This window comes from Scomber scombrus, chromosome 2 (assembly GCF_963691925.1).
Source record: "Scomber scombrus chromosome 2, fScoSco1.1, whole genome shotgun sequence".
NCBI classification, from domain to species: domain Eukaryota; kingdom Metazoa; phylum Chordata; class Actinopteri; order Scombriformes; family Scombridae; genus Scomber; species Scomber scombrus.
In genome coordinates, this window is record NC_084971.1 from 22,851,487 (window position 1) to 22,868,497 (window position 17,011).

General features: G+C 42.4%; 1 protein-coding gene across 1 annotated transcript in view; it reads left to right on the forward strand.

Annotated features, from left to right (window-relative positions):
• The window catches only part of cntln (centlein, centrosomal protein), an 84,746-nt gene that overhangs the window by 35,438 nt on the left and 32,297 nt on the right, over nt 1-17,011 (forward strand). Inside the window, exons 12-15 of the mRNA XM_062426089.1 lie at nt 2,577-2,693; nt 9,842-9,942; nt 12,409-12,506; nt 13,490-14,019. Of these exons, the coding sequence (XP_062282073.1) occupies nt 2,577-2,693; nt 9,842-9,942; nt 12,409-12,506; nt 13,490-14,019 (846 nt within the window). The remainder of the gene's footprint in view (nt 1-2,576; nt 2,694-9,841; nt 9,943-12,408; nt 12,507-13,489; nt 14,020-17,011) is intronic.

A 17,011-nucleotide genomic window follows, 5' to 3' on the forward strand; every position in this document is an offset into this window, starting at 1 on the left:
CTCAATGTCAGTCTATCTGTATTTCATGACTGATTTGACATAAAATTGATGCAATAGGCAGCCTTGCCCTTTTCAGTCAGAGCACTCCATGGCACCAGCCAGTCACTCAATGTTATGATCCTGGCATTTATTTGGCATTAAGCCCCATCCTTAAATAGCTGTTAAACCCACTGGGGTAATGCCAGCCTGAATGAGAGACAATAGAAAATGACTTAAATACTCCCATTAGTACTGGGAAATAAGGGCCCTAACAAGTCAGTGGGGATAGGCGTCGAGTCTCATTGCATTTTGAGCTTGTTAGGGATTTCCCAGTAGCCTCCATGCTGTGTTGTTGCCTTTTTGGAAAGATGCGGGGGGTCGGTTTTGTTCCCCTTTTGTGTGTAGGACCAAAGGATAAGTCAATATGTGCCTTCTTACCTGCCACACACATGCCTGTACCTGTACTTGTGTACATCCTTCTGTATATGCACACAATATATGCAAGATAAAATGTTTGTGTTGAGACAGCAACATAATCCCTATACCTTCCTGATTTTTTCAATCTTAATCTCTCATCATGTAAGGTGTTGATTTTGACAATTGCTTGCTGTACGGCCAGCTGCTAAGTGACGTCACCAGTCTGTGTGTTAACCAGTCCCGCCCAGGATAAAACTACCAGCCAATCACAAAGCAGACAACGGGTCCGTTGGCTCATCAGCATGCAGGCAGTGCGCAGTTGGCCAGCCCCAGTGAAACCACCCTGCCATTCACCATTACCACCATATTTTCCCAAAATGGCATGAAGGAGAGAGGGAAAAAAGCCAACTTCTTATTTATATTAGAGAAGGGAAAAAGTTTTTTAATCAGACTGGGGATGATGGGGGTGAGTAAATAAAATTAAAGGTTATTAAAGCATCCGTACTCTGATCAAAGTTGCGCCCATAAACAGATTCCCCCTGAATCAGAGCAATTAGCCGCAGCGGCGTGGAAAAGTTCTCTCTATTTCCTCCTGCTTAATAATGGAAACTAGGATACCATAGGGGAAGAAGCACTGAGGCCTGAAGAAGATAGCTCTCTCTTGGCTCCATGTTCAACGGCTTTTAGGCCCACTGTAAACAAATTAAAATGTATAAAGCTTTACTGTGACTTCATAAAGCTTCATACACATTTCATAAGAAATGCAGATGATCAATTACATATCTAAGTATCACACAGAGAATTAAAACAGAGCTGTGGGTACAGTATGATCCAGTAAGCTCCAGGCAGTACTACATGTAAGACGGTTTCAGGTGAATTCACTGTGTGCTTTCAGTAGAATAAGTAAAACTGTATCAATCTCTGTGACTGTACAGTGAGATTATCCGTTAAGTAGCTTTGCACTCTGGGAAACTAACCCAAGACCACAGATAACACACATATACACTCACACACACATACACTATGAAGAAGTTCAAGGGCTCCAAATTGCTCACAAGGGCATTAGCAGTATTAAATGAAAACATTTGCCGTTCCTCAGTAGCCTCCAACTCCCAGGCACCAGGGTTTAACTAGTATTAGCGTAGCGTGGCAGCTTCTACATAGCCAATAATGACCACGGGAAAAGGAGCCCTCCGCAATAGCAGTGACCCTCACAATCCATTTCCACACCTCTACCTCATTGATTGAGTGAAAATGAGAAACTGTAGTGTGTTTGTTTGTGTGTGTGTGTGTGTGTGTGTGTGTGTGTGTGTGTGTGTGTGTGTGTGTGTGTGTGTGTGTGTGTGTGTGTGTGTGTGTGTGTGTGTGTGTGTGTGTGTGTGTGTGTGTGTGTGTGTGTGAGACAAAAATGGTATTCTCTTCTCATCTGCTACTTTTGCAATCTGCGAATTTCTCACCAAAAGCCGTTTTAGTTCGCAAATGAAAGGCTAATTGGAATTGAATGTGTCGGGCTAAGACTGATTGATGAGTTGGGTGTGTGCAGGGATGCAGTTGGGGGGGGCAGTAGGAAATGTGTGTGAGTATGTGTGAGAGTTGAAGGGGAAGTTCAATGGAGGGGGCACCTCCTGAGCACAAAGTGTCATTAAGTATTCATAAGTGAGGTGTAGACATTTGAATGACCTCGTTTGCGATTGTGTTTTTGCCATTATTTACATTTGCATGGCACACTGGGAATGCTCCACTGCCCTGCCACACGGGCAGTGCCCTGGGCTTTAACAAACATGCATACGTGTGTACATGATTTGCCACTGAAATGTCAAAGTCAAGGCTGCTCATTTGAATACTGCTAAAGATGGCTGAATAACAAAAACAGAGTGAGAATAAGGGGCCTCGTTACCCCATGTGTATTGGCCAGAGGCAGCAAAGGTAATGTACAGTACCAATCATTTTCCTTTGTTAGTATTTTTGTTTTCCATGTGTGTATTTGTATGTGCCATGAGTGAGGCTATCTGGTCATTTTATAAGTGTGCCTCTACTTGCCTTTACATTTGTACTTTTGTCGTCTTATACGTGTGTGTGTGTGTGTGTGTGTGTGTGTGTGTGTGTGTGTGTGTGTGTGTGTGTGTGTGTGTGTGTGTGTGTGTGTGTGTGTGTGTGTGTGTGTGTGTGTGTGTGTTCAGGCAAGGTGGAAGGAAGCAGCGTGCAGAGCCGTGGCAGCTAAGACAAGAGAACAGCGATGCAGTTTGGAATGAACTGGCCTACTTGAAAAACCTCACCAGGAAACTCACTGTTGAAAAGTAAGTCACCCACTGTCAAAACAGCCTGCCTGATACATAGATAATCCTAACAGTGGACATTTGAGTGTACGTCACACATGCGTTTGTCTTACTCTCTCTTACACGTGTACTACTACACACATACTGACACGCACTCCCACTGTCCCTTCTTGTTTATGGGTGTTAAAATTTGAGTGTGCCCTTCCCAACTTCACAGCATCCACCTAGCCCTCCACATCATTACCAACCAGCAGGGGCCAAAGCAGGATCATTAGACTCTGTGCTCATTTGTAAAATTGGCTGCCAAAAAATTCACACATAAAAGTACAGGAAGTAAAATCACATTATCAGAATCCCTGGCTGTGTCTTTGTGAAATAATTGCATTTTTAATGGAACATTTATGCCAAACTATAGTACTGTTGCTAATTTTGTTACGTGACAATATGACACTTTACATTCCTTAAAATCTGGTAGCTGTGCTAGGGTTTTTAGCTCAAGTGTTGACCTAGAGATTGGTGACTGTTTTAGCAAGTGGGCATTTTCTGCAAGAGGTGCTTTTCATTTAATTTCTTTCTTAGTTCCTTTTCTTTCTGCCTGTCTTCTTTGCTCCCGTCTTTGTCTCTTAGTCCCTCTCTTGGTGTAGTGTAGTCATTGTCTTGTTTGATCTAGAGAAGCCCCTGTAACCTTACCACTACCACTGACCCCCTATGATACTACACAAAGCTTGGCCCTAAGCCATAGTCTTCGTCTCTCCTGTCTCCTCTAGCCTTCACCTCTCCACACCTCCTCCCTCCTCTATCCTTTTTATCGGTACCCTCCTCTTCCCCTCTTCCTACTTGTCTTCCCAGTTGCCTCCCTCCGGCCCTCTGTGATGCTGCAGTAGACTGAGGCCAGAATTCTGGTACTTGCCCCCCCACCCCCTCCACTGCTTTCCCCTCTGCTCAACCCCCTGCCCTGTCCTCCTAATCCCAGCTGAGCTCATTATGATATAGCCCGACTGCCTCTCTCCAAGCCTGAGCTGTCCAAGCTAATTACAGGCTAGCAGCCCTAGTGCCGCCGATGCTGCCTGTTAAGGGATGTCCATCCGCCTGCCTGCCTGCCCGGCCACAATTCGAGCTGAGCAGAGAGGAGCACTGGATGGTCTGGGGGTGGGGCGTGGGGCACAAGCAGACTACTGTGAACACGCAGGGTCCTTGGAACTGACCTGTGAGGGAAACCACGAGGGATGGAGAGCGCCTGGCCTCTTTCCTAGCTGTGTAACTGGCCTGTCCTATGGGGTTAGTGTTGATCCCCTTCATGTGCCCCTGACCAGCTCCACCTCATCTCCTCCATTCCTGCCCCCAGGGCCCCTCCTTACCCGGGTGGCTGGTGCAAAGTAAACTTGGCTGGGATCTTTTAACTTGTGCTTTAGAAAAACTCTCCGATCCAGGGCACGCATCTGCACGTATGCACAGCTTTGTGTTAAACTAAGCGAAAGCAAACTGCCCATCTCTATTCCACTCCTTACTTGCTTCCATACCTGTGAGAAAAAGCAAGAGTGAACTGATAGAGTTGTTGGGACTATGGATGCTTAACGAAACAGCTTTACTTCACTGCAATGCAAATGTCTGTTGAGGGGCAACAGATGAGGTAAAAGCAGGTCCATCATAGTGCAACAACAACAAGGGTTCCTGGAAGCATAACTGCCAGGAAACTCTTGGGGCAAGCAGTTACAGCTTGCTGTTCGATTGACCGTAATATAATGATAGTGCTTGTGAAGGTTATGCTAGGTAAGTGTTAGCAATGATCCACTAATGGCTAATTAACTCCTGGCAGCTGAAGAATAAGGGGCCAAATAAAGGCTCCTTATAAACCTTTAAATGCCTAGTGGCGGGCTTTAGAGGAGAGTCTCTGTTTAAACTCTCCATTTGTCTCTCATTTTCTCTCTCTCATTGTCATGAGATTGTGCACAGATGCTCCCTATCACCTCGTCCAAAAACAGCACTTGTAAAACACTGTCTTGAGGCCCAAATGACCATTTCCCAAAATGAATATTGCTAGGATAACTCCTGCACAGTGGGTCCCCACTGTGTTAAAAGAAGGTTATCAAGCCCAGGCCCCCCTGTAATCTCTGCACTTGAATAAAAGGTTAAGCAAGAAGGTGAAACGGGTGTATCTACTATTTAGCTGATATATTAGCTTCCCGTGGCTCATGTTAAAACTTACAGATGCAGTAAACAACAAATTGCTTATTTTTGACAACTTTTTACTAGAAAATTACAGACCCTACAGAATAAATTATTATTTTACCGTACAATTGTTAATTCTTAATTATGTGCTGCTATTTCACCATGCAAATGAAGTAATGAAGATTGTGTTGAACTGTTCCTTCTACTTGAAGTTGACTGTGGCAAATTTAGCAGGGCAGAAATTTCACAAACTGACTTTTTGGGTCCTATGACAGTGTTATATACATTATTTGCAGATATATTAGACCACAGTGGTCAATTCTGAGCTGTCTGTAAGGTTGGTTACTTGCCAGAAATACATTAATACCTGTTTTGGACTGAGTAGTAAAACCAAAACTAATTATGAGGTTCAATTGCCACTGTTTTTGACAGTGAAATATACAAAAAACAGTTTACTGGAGAAGTTTAAATCACTGTCTGTCCTTTCACTTTAAAAGCCTCCTCTTGGCCTTGGTAGAGATGTTAACAGGACTCTGGCAAACTTAGAAATTCACTTGGATTAGAAAGGACTAACCAGTTAGAATTTTCCCCTAGTACGTCATGTACTTATGCTAGCCAAATCATGATTTCAACTCTACATGATTGTATGAGACTGCCCCATTGCTTTCATTATTCAGTCAGCAAGCAATCTAAACAAAAAACGCCTCCCTTTTAATGTAATCATGTAGTCACGCATTGTTGAAATTGTAGAATGGCATAAAGACATTTGTACAATTACAACATTTCATCAGTTTAAAACATGTCCCATAAACAAAACAGACACAGGCAAATAAGCTAGTTGACACCAAGCATGATATTTGATTGAGATTTCCTCTTGATTGTAGTAGATGGCTGGCAAGTAACTACAGGCAGGGTGGGCTAGAAAATTCGCAGTGGGATCATTTTATCTGCCTCATTATGCATCTCTCTCCACTCCATGTCCGTGCTTGTTAATTGTTGTTAAAGGTCTGTTGGTAAAAAGAGGCAGGGATTATTTAGGCCCCATAAACAGAATAAACACATGCAGTGCACCCCTCAGACTTAAGATGCTATACTCAGATGACATCAAAGCATAAATTATCTAGCGATTACTGGAGAAAAAGCCTTTGAGATCATTTGCACTGTAGCAACAGTGAAAGCTCCTCTACAGAGAGTGACCATTATGGACATGAACCTCCCCAATAAGCGACATTGACTCTAATTAAGTTTAATAAAGTTTACCCTGATGTTCCTCATATCCTCTATTTCTTTTCGTTTCATCTTGATTTGCTAAAAGGTATTAGAAGTAATGAGAGTCTTTTGCCCCCCGGACCAGGGCTTAGTTGGAGGAGGGACACATTTGCTCACACAAACACACACACACACACACACACGCACAAACAGAATGTTTTATGCATGTTTTTAAATCAGACAACTAAGGTTTTTCCTTCATTAATTATTTGTTAAATTAATTATTTTTGGGAAAGAAGAAAAAACTTGCTCTACACTTAGTTAGTAATTATGATGCAAGCTTCAGTGCGCCATCAAGTCTTAGCTGGTCTCATAGCAGGATAAAATTAGAGCATAAAGAATTCACTTATTTCGAAGAATCAAACCTCAAATTCAATTCACTCATAGAGTAGATAATGCACTGTGGCCATTCCCTCTCATATTCAAACAGTCATCGACTGCGGAAGTGGTATTTAATAAATACAATATTATAATATTGTTTTATTTCTTATTAGGATACCTAGCGGCATCAACAAGCCTCTTAAATAGGGAACATTGTGGACATTCTAGGTTGTTTCCACGAGTGGTTTCCACTTGAATCCCCATTTACCTCTTATATCAGTGGCCTGTGGCTAGAGAACCTAACTCTTGAAGTCTCACTGTTGCTGCTGCCGCTGCATCACCTGCAGCTAAAATACAGCACAGAGCCATGTAAAGTCTACCAGTCACCATTTCTGCTGACAGCAGTGGCTTATTCACCATAACTCCCTCCATGAAGAACAGCCCTCTAGCCTAAGTTCAACCATGGGGAATCCCCCCCACACCCCCTAAAAACAAGATTCTTTCCCCAGTGATGAACATGCCAGAGGTGTTTTCGCTCTCTTGCCCTATTCCCTGCTTCTCCTGTATCTTTATGTGCCAAACAAGAAACCAAGCAGAAGCTGGCTTGTGAAATCACAATGGCTGCAGATGATGTTGTGTTCTACACCCTTGTGGATGGAGGTTGGCAGTTTGTGCTCTAAGCTGTGTTGGGTGCACCACAGGTAGAGACGAGATCAAATGACATGGAGTGGATAGCTCTGGGCTCAAGTTTTAGCACTGCACGAGAGAGAAAATGTTTTTTAAAAATGGGGCCAAAAGAGCGGCGTAAGACAGACTTACATTGCAAACCACATCATTACCAAACATAACACCTGTCTGCTGCCTTTAATTCGGTTTCTGCCAAGAAACTTCCTTTGCTTTTATGACTGCTGATTGTCATTTTATTTATGTTATTTTAGTGCCAAGTTGAGAGGGAATTCAAAGTTGTCCGGCCAGCTTCATTTGATTTATCATCCAGATTTAGTACTCTATGGGAGGTAGCCTTGTAGAGAACTTTTCTGCACTGTTATAGCTAGGATATGACAAGAAAACATGGTTTCATTTCAGAGAAGTTGCAGGATAGTGGACATAATTTGATATAGGGAAAAGGCCTGGAATTAGTTTCAGGTGGAAGTGGCTATAATGTGATACAAATCTAAAACATACAGTAGCTCTGAGACATTGGGATTTAGCTCAGTGCTACCTCAGACTTACAGTGTTCTCAGTACTCTTTTCCCACCATCAGGACTCGATAGGTTCAAAATAATAAGCATCTGTTTATCAAATAATGTACTCACACAAGGAAGCAGTGTGTGAGGAGTGAGACTGTAAGGAAAGAAAGGAGCAAACACCATCCAAGATAACAGTTGTGTGCATTTGACAATGAAATTGTAGGTACAAAATCTGTTTTTAGACACTATGTGTTACCTAGACGAGACGAGAAAAACCTTGCCTATTGTATAAAGATGTGGTTGTATTCAGTGAGGGTTTTCTGTCATTAAGTAAATTATTCAATTGCATTGTCAGATACTATAATTTAAAATGCCATCAGTTTTGACTCACAAATTATGTGCACAGTAACACTGTATAACAAAATAAAATCAAATGAAAATAAATAGCATAATAGTACAAAGGGTCCAACACACCAAAGAGGCCAAAAGTGTATGACCCAGAGACATGTATTAAATAAATTATTTATGTTAATGTAATTCTTTTTTTTTTTTTAATTAAAACAAAATTTAAGATTTTTTCTGGCATAGACGCCTTTATTTGACAGTAGAGAGACAGGAAATTACGGGAGAGAGAGAGAGAGAGAGGGGTGTGACATGCAGCAAAGTCCGCTGGGGTCCGCTGCGTATATGGCATGCGCTCTTAACAACTCAACCACCTGCACGCCAATGTAATTAATTTTAATTATTTTAATTTAGTATTCATTTTACGTTGATTAAATGTCTGCAAATATTGACAATAAGTCAGCAAATTTGTGTTGTTTCTCTTGTAACATCCCTGGTTCTGTAAATTCCCCATCTATGGCCAATAGGGGCACACACAGTAACAACTGAGTGTTACTGAGTAAGGATGCAACAGTCTTCCATCTCCAGGTTGTTATGTTGTGAAACACGAGGCCCTTAGCCAATAAACTCCATCTTCAATGTAATACCTTCTTCATCCAAGAAAGCAGGCTTATCCTTCAGCAAAATTGAATGTTTTGCATATGAACTTTGGTTTAGCGTCAATACCATCAGCATCTGAAAAGGCATAAAAGAGAAACATGAGATGGGCCAAGCTCCTTCCACATACTGCATACTGTATTTCAGCTCATTTGTCCCATTAACAGCCTGGACACATAAGGCAGTGCCGGTGGCTCATCGACTCGAGTTCATTTATGGAGAAAAATCTATAGAGGTGCGACACATATCCATCTGCTTCCTTGGCCCTCCTCGGGGAGAGTAATTTGTGTACTTATTTAAGCTGCGGTCTGCCATTAGAGTAGGCCCCTTACTGGACTGTGTGGACTACAAAGCTAATTAGTTCCCTTTATTATGGCAATAACTTTTACCAAGTAATTTTCTTGGAAAAACACATCTCTTGGTTGATCCAGTTAAATTAGATGGGAGAACAGGTGTCTATTTTGAGGTTATTTCCATTATGCTCATCATAGTTCACCATAGTCACAAATGCCCTGTTTCTCCTCAAATATAACAGACTGTATCATGCTATCATGCTGTACTGCGTGCCTTAAGAAGTCAGTCAGTAAGGCTTACTGTTGTAATGAGGTTAACTGAGGGAAGAATGCCACTACAGTAGCAGGAGCTTGTTTCTGGTGTTTCTCTCTGACTCAATGGATCTGAGGGGAGGGAAATTAGGTGTGTGTTTCAGGTGTGGTTGTCTCAGTGGGCTTGTGTGTATCCTCTGTAGACTTCAGTTGGGGTCCTAATAATAACTTGAAAGTGCAAAGTCTCGAGCATGGCTCCACATAATTAGCCTTTAGCAGGAATCAAGCTAATTGCAGAGAGGTAATTGGGCACACTTTCCAGTCTGTTTGTCTGTTATGATACACACACTTGCCTACACACACGCGCGTGCACACTGTACTTTCCTACCTTGGCGTTTCATGTTGCTTGTCACTTTGATTTCCAGATGAATTAAAAAACATTTTAATTAGTTGATTTCTCCACCATGTCATCTTTTCTGTTAGGAATGCAATCAAGTGCACAAGATTCAGTTTAAATGTGTAATAAGTTTCTACAATAGTGGAGTCTGCAATGGAATTCAAAGTGATATTTTAGAAGATACTAATTATATTGTGCTTGTGTTCATATTCATATTTAAAGGAGAATAGATTTGATGTAAGTGCCATGTGAAGAAAAGTTCATATTGTGTGACTGCAGAGCCGGCTTGGAAGAGGAGCTGGATATGCTGCGAGTCCAGGCTGCCATGGACCGGGCCACAGTAAAGGAGCTCCACATGTGTCTCGCTAATGAACACCAAGGTGAACATGTGTTTCTTTATATTCAGGAAATTTTGGGGGGACTTCAAATTAGGTTTGCAACATGAAACATGATTCTTCAAAATTAGCTTTTTTCGTTAGTGTTTTTTATGTTTCCATTTTCCTGTTTGTTGGTTTGAAAATACTTTCCCAAAATTGAATTTTACACAATTATTCTCTTGTTAATCTCTGTATTGCTATCTGTCAGTGCCACCTTACAATGTGCTACAAATTTAAAGAACACATTTAAAAAATCCCTTGAAGAATGACCTCTTATTGTTTAAAAGTATGCATGTTTAACATGACAGCACTTTTAAGCTGTGCTTTTACCTCTGGGCCGTGGGTATTTGTGAGCAGAATTAATAAGTCAACTCCCAGTGGAATTAATAGGACAACTCAATTAAGTCTTGATCAACTCCCTGAACATTGATTGGGACATCGAGTAGTGTTCATCTTGTCTGCATAAATCATCCCCAATGTTAAAAAGCACATCACTTTTAATCCAATCCACAACCTTTTGTCAGGCACTGACCACCACAACCACTGTGGCCTTAATTAACTAGTTCAATAACAAATCTGTCCTAGATCACTTTAATTTTCTTCACAACCAATGATGGTGTCTGTTGGAGACGCAAGAGCGTGATTTAAAGGATGGCACTAATTAAAATAGTGGATCCTCTTCTATTGACAGTCTAGTCAGGAATACAAGGAAATGAGCTCCTTTGAAAGGACATACTTAGTTTTACATCTTGTCAGACGAATAACCACTCTATCTAGATGTTACACCAGAGCATGTACCTGCTATTTTTGTCTTTTGTGTTATGATGCTAAAATCATTTTCCAGTTTCTATCAAATACAACTCCATTAGTTCAATGACCTATCAATTTAGCAATTTGTGTAATGTTTATAGCTAGACTGAAACCAATAGGCATGGCAGCAATAGGAAGTAAACTTAACAATATAAGAAAAAAGTTATGAATGGCCAGAATATTTACTCCTGAAGAACCTCTTGTGACCCGATCAAAGGGATGAAGGGTTGAAGTACTCACACCAGGATTACACTAACAAAAGATAGCAGATGAAAGGAACAGGGCCTTTGTGCTGCAGCCCATGAGGAGACGTGGGAGGGACGTTAATGTATGCCGCAGTGCCAGGACCTCCTCCAACAGTGGGTGACTAGGGAGCCACCACGTCTTCTTATCAAGGTAGTGCTGAGGTGCCAACTCCCAAGCCACCAGCACTGGAGCTGGATAATTGTCTCCCAACCTGGTTATGTACCCAGTGAACACGGCAGCCCTCCTGTCCTATTTGGTGCTGTGTCTGATTGAATGTGACATGCTGGGAAGACAAAAGAGCAGGCTAATTCAAAGTAACAAACTTCCCTGGGCAAAGCGTCAAATGCAAAGCAAGGGAGCAGCGGCTCCTCACGACATAGCCCCCTTTCTTTTTACTTTCTCCTTCTATGGCCTCTTTTTCCGACACACTCTCCAAAAGATCAACTGACCTGAAAAGTCAAGGTCATGAATATTTAATGTTTCCAGCCTCATTGAACGAATTATTTTGGTCGTACTGTCATGAATGTTTAACAGAAGAGAATGAAAGGCAGAATTTTGGGTTACCCTTTGCATCTAGGTGCGCAGCTACTTCATGTCAAACAGTGACACACAGGCTTGTTGGATTTCGTACGCATGCATGACTATATGCAGGGTGGGGATTTCACTTTTAAAAATGTGAACATCCACGAGCCACTGAAAGATAAATGTTCAAATTCACCAGCCAATCAATAGTAAATCATCATTTTGTGTATGAAATCTATCGGCCACCCTCATTTTTTTACCAACATTTGGCTGGTGGCTGATGCTAATTTCACACCCTGACTATATGTCCGTCACATCCTCAAACACTTGGACTCCTGCATGCATCCTGTTGTTATCATAAAGCCTGAATCATATCTTCTCCAAGGCCACTATTGAAGTTCTTAGAATAAAGCAGCATGTTAGTCTGCGGAGATTAGTTGTCCATTGGGGAAACATAGTGGACTACAAAGCAGTGCAGCCTGGGGCTGTGTGTTCACAAGGGATTCAAGCACTTCTCTTCGTTTGTTTAAGATCCCTAGAGAGAGGTTGCACATTGCATGTACCAGTATGAGCTTTTGAACACTGTTTCCACATGGACTTTTACATAAAACATCTTGCTGTTAATCGGGATGAAAAAGGCTATTTGATTTAGAAACAGCAGGTGGGTTTTAGCAGTGAAAATTTCAAGTCTCAATGAAAACAGCATTAAAAATTCTGTATTCCCTCTGATTTGATTGACAAAAGAAGAAAAAAGAAACTGGACCGTAGAAGGAAATTAGACCTTAGTAATGCTAATTGATTTAATGTAGCCTCTTTATTATCATTCTATTGATTGAGCAGCCTGAGTTTGACACATCGTGTCACAATAACAAGCTTTGTTCCCTTGTACAGAATTGCTTCACAAAGTGGTAGAAGAGCGCCAGGTCAAGAGCAGCACTCCGAAAAAGCCTTCTGTTTCTTCTGAGCGAATGGAACAGTCATTTAAAAAGGTACAGCACTATGCCATCACTAAGTGTTCTTTGTCATTGCCAATAATAGAAACCCGACAGAGCCATAACTACAGCACAATGCCTCTCAGAAAATCTAGTTTTGCTCTATCAAAGATGATTTGAAAGTGTTATCACTCTTGGGAAAATTTCCACTGGTCAGAGTTTGGGTGTCATCATTTCAAAGTCAAGTGTCAGCTAGAAAGGAGTTTTTCTCACAGTTAAAAAATGCTGAAAATAACCACAAATATTAAGTGTAGGAGTGGAATAGACGAAACTGTGAAAGTTATCCCAGAAACAGTAAATAATTCAGCTGGATCAAAGCTGTTAGTAGGAAACACTTGTTTGTGCACACATCCTTTTAAAAACCCTGCATGCATGAGTTTATATGTTGCCCCCCTTCTCCTCTCACGGCACAAAATCATCAAGAGTGAGGAATAGCCATCTAATTTTGTTTGAAAGGTACCAGGCTTCACCAGCGGGCAGAGTGAGAACCAAATAAAAGGGAAGAATTGCCTGGAGGCACAAACCCAGCAGGCATCCACTGTTCTCTTAAACAGTCTCCACCAAAGATCTAACAAATAGACTAAGTGCTCCTGGTTGATGTCTAGTTAGTGGTGATCATGGTAAAGAAGTGCCAGTTAAATGTCCATAGAGCCTTGCCAGAATTTGGGGTTGCCCCCCTTACTGGTGCAGTCATCTACACAGCGTATATGCACTAGCTTATGAACCCTTGAGAAAATGTTAGTAGTTAGGGAAACCACTGTGTGCATGCTACAAGTGGCCTTTCTCATTCAAATTTTCATTGATAACATATACTCAACAACAACAACAGGATAAACTCATATTGGCATGTTGTTTTAATAGCAATGCAAGAGCAGTATGTTCAGAAGTTTTAGTATTTATCCTAAAAATGGCAGATATGCAAGGAGGAAAAAACTTGAATATGTTGTACCATTGAGGCCCCATATCTCTGATTCCTTCAGATAGAGCAGCTGGAGCGGAGGATGATATCCCTAGAGGAAGAGACGGAGAGGCTGAGGGAAGAGAAAGAGCAGCTACTTGAGGCCAACGAAGACTTGGCCCACAACTGCCGGAGACTCCAAGCTTCTTTGGATCATCTGCGAACCCAGGAAGTTGTCCGTGAAGAGGCAGCTCAGGCACAGGCCCTGGCCCAGGGGGAGCGGTATCGCACTGAGATCATAGCTCTGGAAGCCCGGCTGTCTGCCTCTCAAAAAGGGGCTACCAAGCTTCATCAGCAGTTGCTGAAGCTGAGACAGGAACTGGGGATTCTCAGAGCAGCCAGGGACTTCTATAGGAACCGTGCAGCAGGACCAGCGCGGGCAGGTGGGATTGCTAGCAACATTAACAGCAAGGTCAAATTCAAAACAACTAGGCTCAGAGGTCCGTTACGCCAGCACAGCCACCCAACAGTCAGCCCCAATCAAGCCATCAGCTGGCAAGGCCGCAGCCCCAGTCCCACTAAGGACGAGTGGGAGGACATGAGTGTCGATAGGTAATGATACACACGCACACACGCACAAAACACGCTTACTCTCACTGCCTCTTGCCTCATTATTTTTAGGTGGTTTGAGTGGAGAGGGTGGGCCGGCTGAATTGTGGGGGGCCACGCAGCATCGAGGGGACAACGTGCATATGCAAAGCGTAAGCAAATGGGTGATTGAATTTCATCGTCTGTCTAGTTGGTATTCAGGAGCCAAAAGAAGAATGCAAGCAAGAATGATAGAGAGAAGGAGAGAGGAGGGGGAAACTACTGTCAGATCCTTTGAAATATCCTGGGACGCCTTGCTTGGAGCTTATTGACTGAAATTTGCATGCAAAATTAGCCACCTATCCACACAAAGTTGAACCAATGCCAGAAAAGCCCAGGGATAAGGGGGCCGCCAAAGCCTTGATACCTTCCAGTGATGCCATTTTCATGCACTAGTCACGCTACCTCGAAATTGACAGTTTGGCAGTTTGATTTAATTTACTGGTCCTTTGCATATTCACTAACCCCCCCTTGACAGCACTAAGGATCCCCCTGCAAGTACCGAAGCCCCCACCTACCTCCTCCACCAGTACACACACAAACCACCAAATGTGCACAAAACCCCACCCTGTGTCTAGTCATGTTGGTTATCTTGTGGCATGTCAATTCACAAATGTGTATGTGCTACTCGTATTTCCTCCAGCCACCCCATAACTCCCTCCTAGCACAAACACACACACACACACACGCTTCTCTCTCCTCCACCTTAATTTAGTTAGATAAATTTTGAATGACCCTACTCGGCTCAGTACCAGATGTCTAGAAGCTGTTTAACACCCTCTAAATTAAGAACCATCGACAGTAATTATTTCATGTATGTTTTATGCAAAAAAGCCACTGAGCCAACATTTATTGAGTGATGGTCGGAATGATTTGATTTCAAACACTCAGAGCTATCGCTGATATTTATTTCCCTTCACTTTCCCTCCCCGTATGCTTCTTTCTATCTGCTCTCTTATGCTCAGTCCTTTTAACTCACCATCTCTTCACCAACTAATTCATCAGACTGTAATCCACCGCAGCTCTATCCACATGAGGCCGTTTAACAGGGACTGGGTGCAGCTATGCCCTGCTTTCCTAATGCCTCTCCATGTGGCTAATAAGCAGCAGTCTAATATACGCTTTACCTGAGAGGAAGATCTAAGTGGATTTGTGAAGAAGGGGTCTGAACTGAGATGTTGTCTTATTTAAGGCACCTGTCAACTGATTTGTTACTGTAAAGCCTTCTGCGTCTCTTATCTCACAGGGGTCTTCCACAGCAATATGTCTGGTTGGTGCTCCCGGAAACACAGTATTTCTACCTAAGGAAGTTTGGCCTAAATGGTACCAGATAAAGATGTCAGACTCGTTAAGGATACTGACAAGTCTTTGTTTTTTCCCCTTCTCTTTCTCGCTGCCTCTGGCTCCCTCTCTCAAGTTTTGAGCTGCTGGAGGCAGCTGACTATTTTGAGCATATCAGCAGTTTTGGTAAAGGGCAGGACAGAATGAGAGCAGGACGGCATGGAGAATATTATATTGAATAGTTCTGTTAGAAAGAATATGTAATATGTGTATATATTTCATATGTTTGAATGTGTGTAAAAACCACAAGCTGCCAGAACAGCTTCAACCTTCTTTCACAGATTCTCAAGGTCTCTGGTACAGTACTAGAGTGATTTAATATCAGTTTCAGAAGAAAAAACTTTCCAAAACGTTGAGAGTTTTTGCCTCAGGAATTTGAGGGGGTTGTCCAGTCATCGCTGGGTAGGTGGTTTGATCCTTAGCTCCTTCTGTTCACATGTTGAGGTGACCTAATGCCATGAGAGGCAGCTCTGCTGTGTGATGGGTGAATGAGAGGCCAGTATACCCTTTGTCCTCTAAGGTAGAAAAGGGCTGTATGAGTGCAGTTCATGGTGCCTGACCATTGCGTCCTATAGTTGATCAGCTGGGTTGAGATCTGTTGACCACGAAGGCCACAGTGTATGATTAAGATAATTTTCTTGTGTCCTCATTTTTCTTTTTTTCAGTTTTTGTCCCTTATATTATATATATTTGACTTGCTTACCTTTTGACCCTGTCTGTAAATGCACAGACATGTATTTACATACAGTATGGGTACATCTCTCAAACAGACAAATACATTTTCCATAAAGTGTTCCCAACACATCTGAGAGACGACATTGACACCCTTTGGATACAGTTACAGTGACTTTTGTTGACTGCTGTTTCATGCTCACTGTAGACAGATGGAGACAGAGTTCAATGTATCAAGCTGATTATAGTATGTTCAAATTGATATTGGGTTTAGGTTCACAACTGTATTCACAAAGCAAAATTTTAGTTGGACGGTTTTTGCTGTCTCACACTGTAGTGGACGGCATTCTTCATGAAATGCATGTAACCCTGGTCTTAGAGGTGATTAGTGATCTTCAGCAAGTCCCTGTGCTCCTTCCAGACCAGGTTTAACCCTAACTAGCCCCCAGCCTTGTCATGTTCCAGTTAGATCCTCTCTCTGTGGTCTTTACCTCTGCTGCTTCTCTCAGGCCCCACCTTAATAAGTCCGCCAGCGTAAATGTCACTGGCTTCCACCTTCACGTCAAAGGTCGCTGTCAATAAACCTGTGTGTGTCTGTGAGCGTGTGTGTGTGTATGTGTGTGTCTCAGGAAGCCCTTACCGTGTGTCCGTCAGATGCAACTTTGCCTGGCTCCGCTCAGCCGTGCCTCTCACACACGTCTGTCACACACAGAGGGCTAATGAAGGCCACAGCCGCTCTCATACATGTTGATGCATTCACCATTAGCAACAGACACTGCAGCTTTTCACTTAATTTACACCCACATTTACACTTCCAGCTCAGAAATTGGATAGGACATTGATTTTCTGTTGGAAGGAAGGGGGGTTAAAATGCACATATTTTTGCTTGATGTCAACTAAATCAACCATAAAAGGTAAATTGGATTTTTGTCCGTGGGTGGTA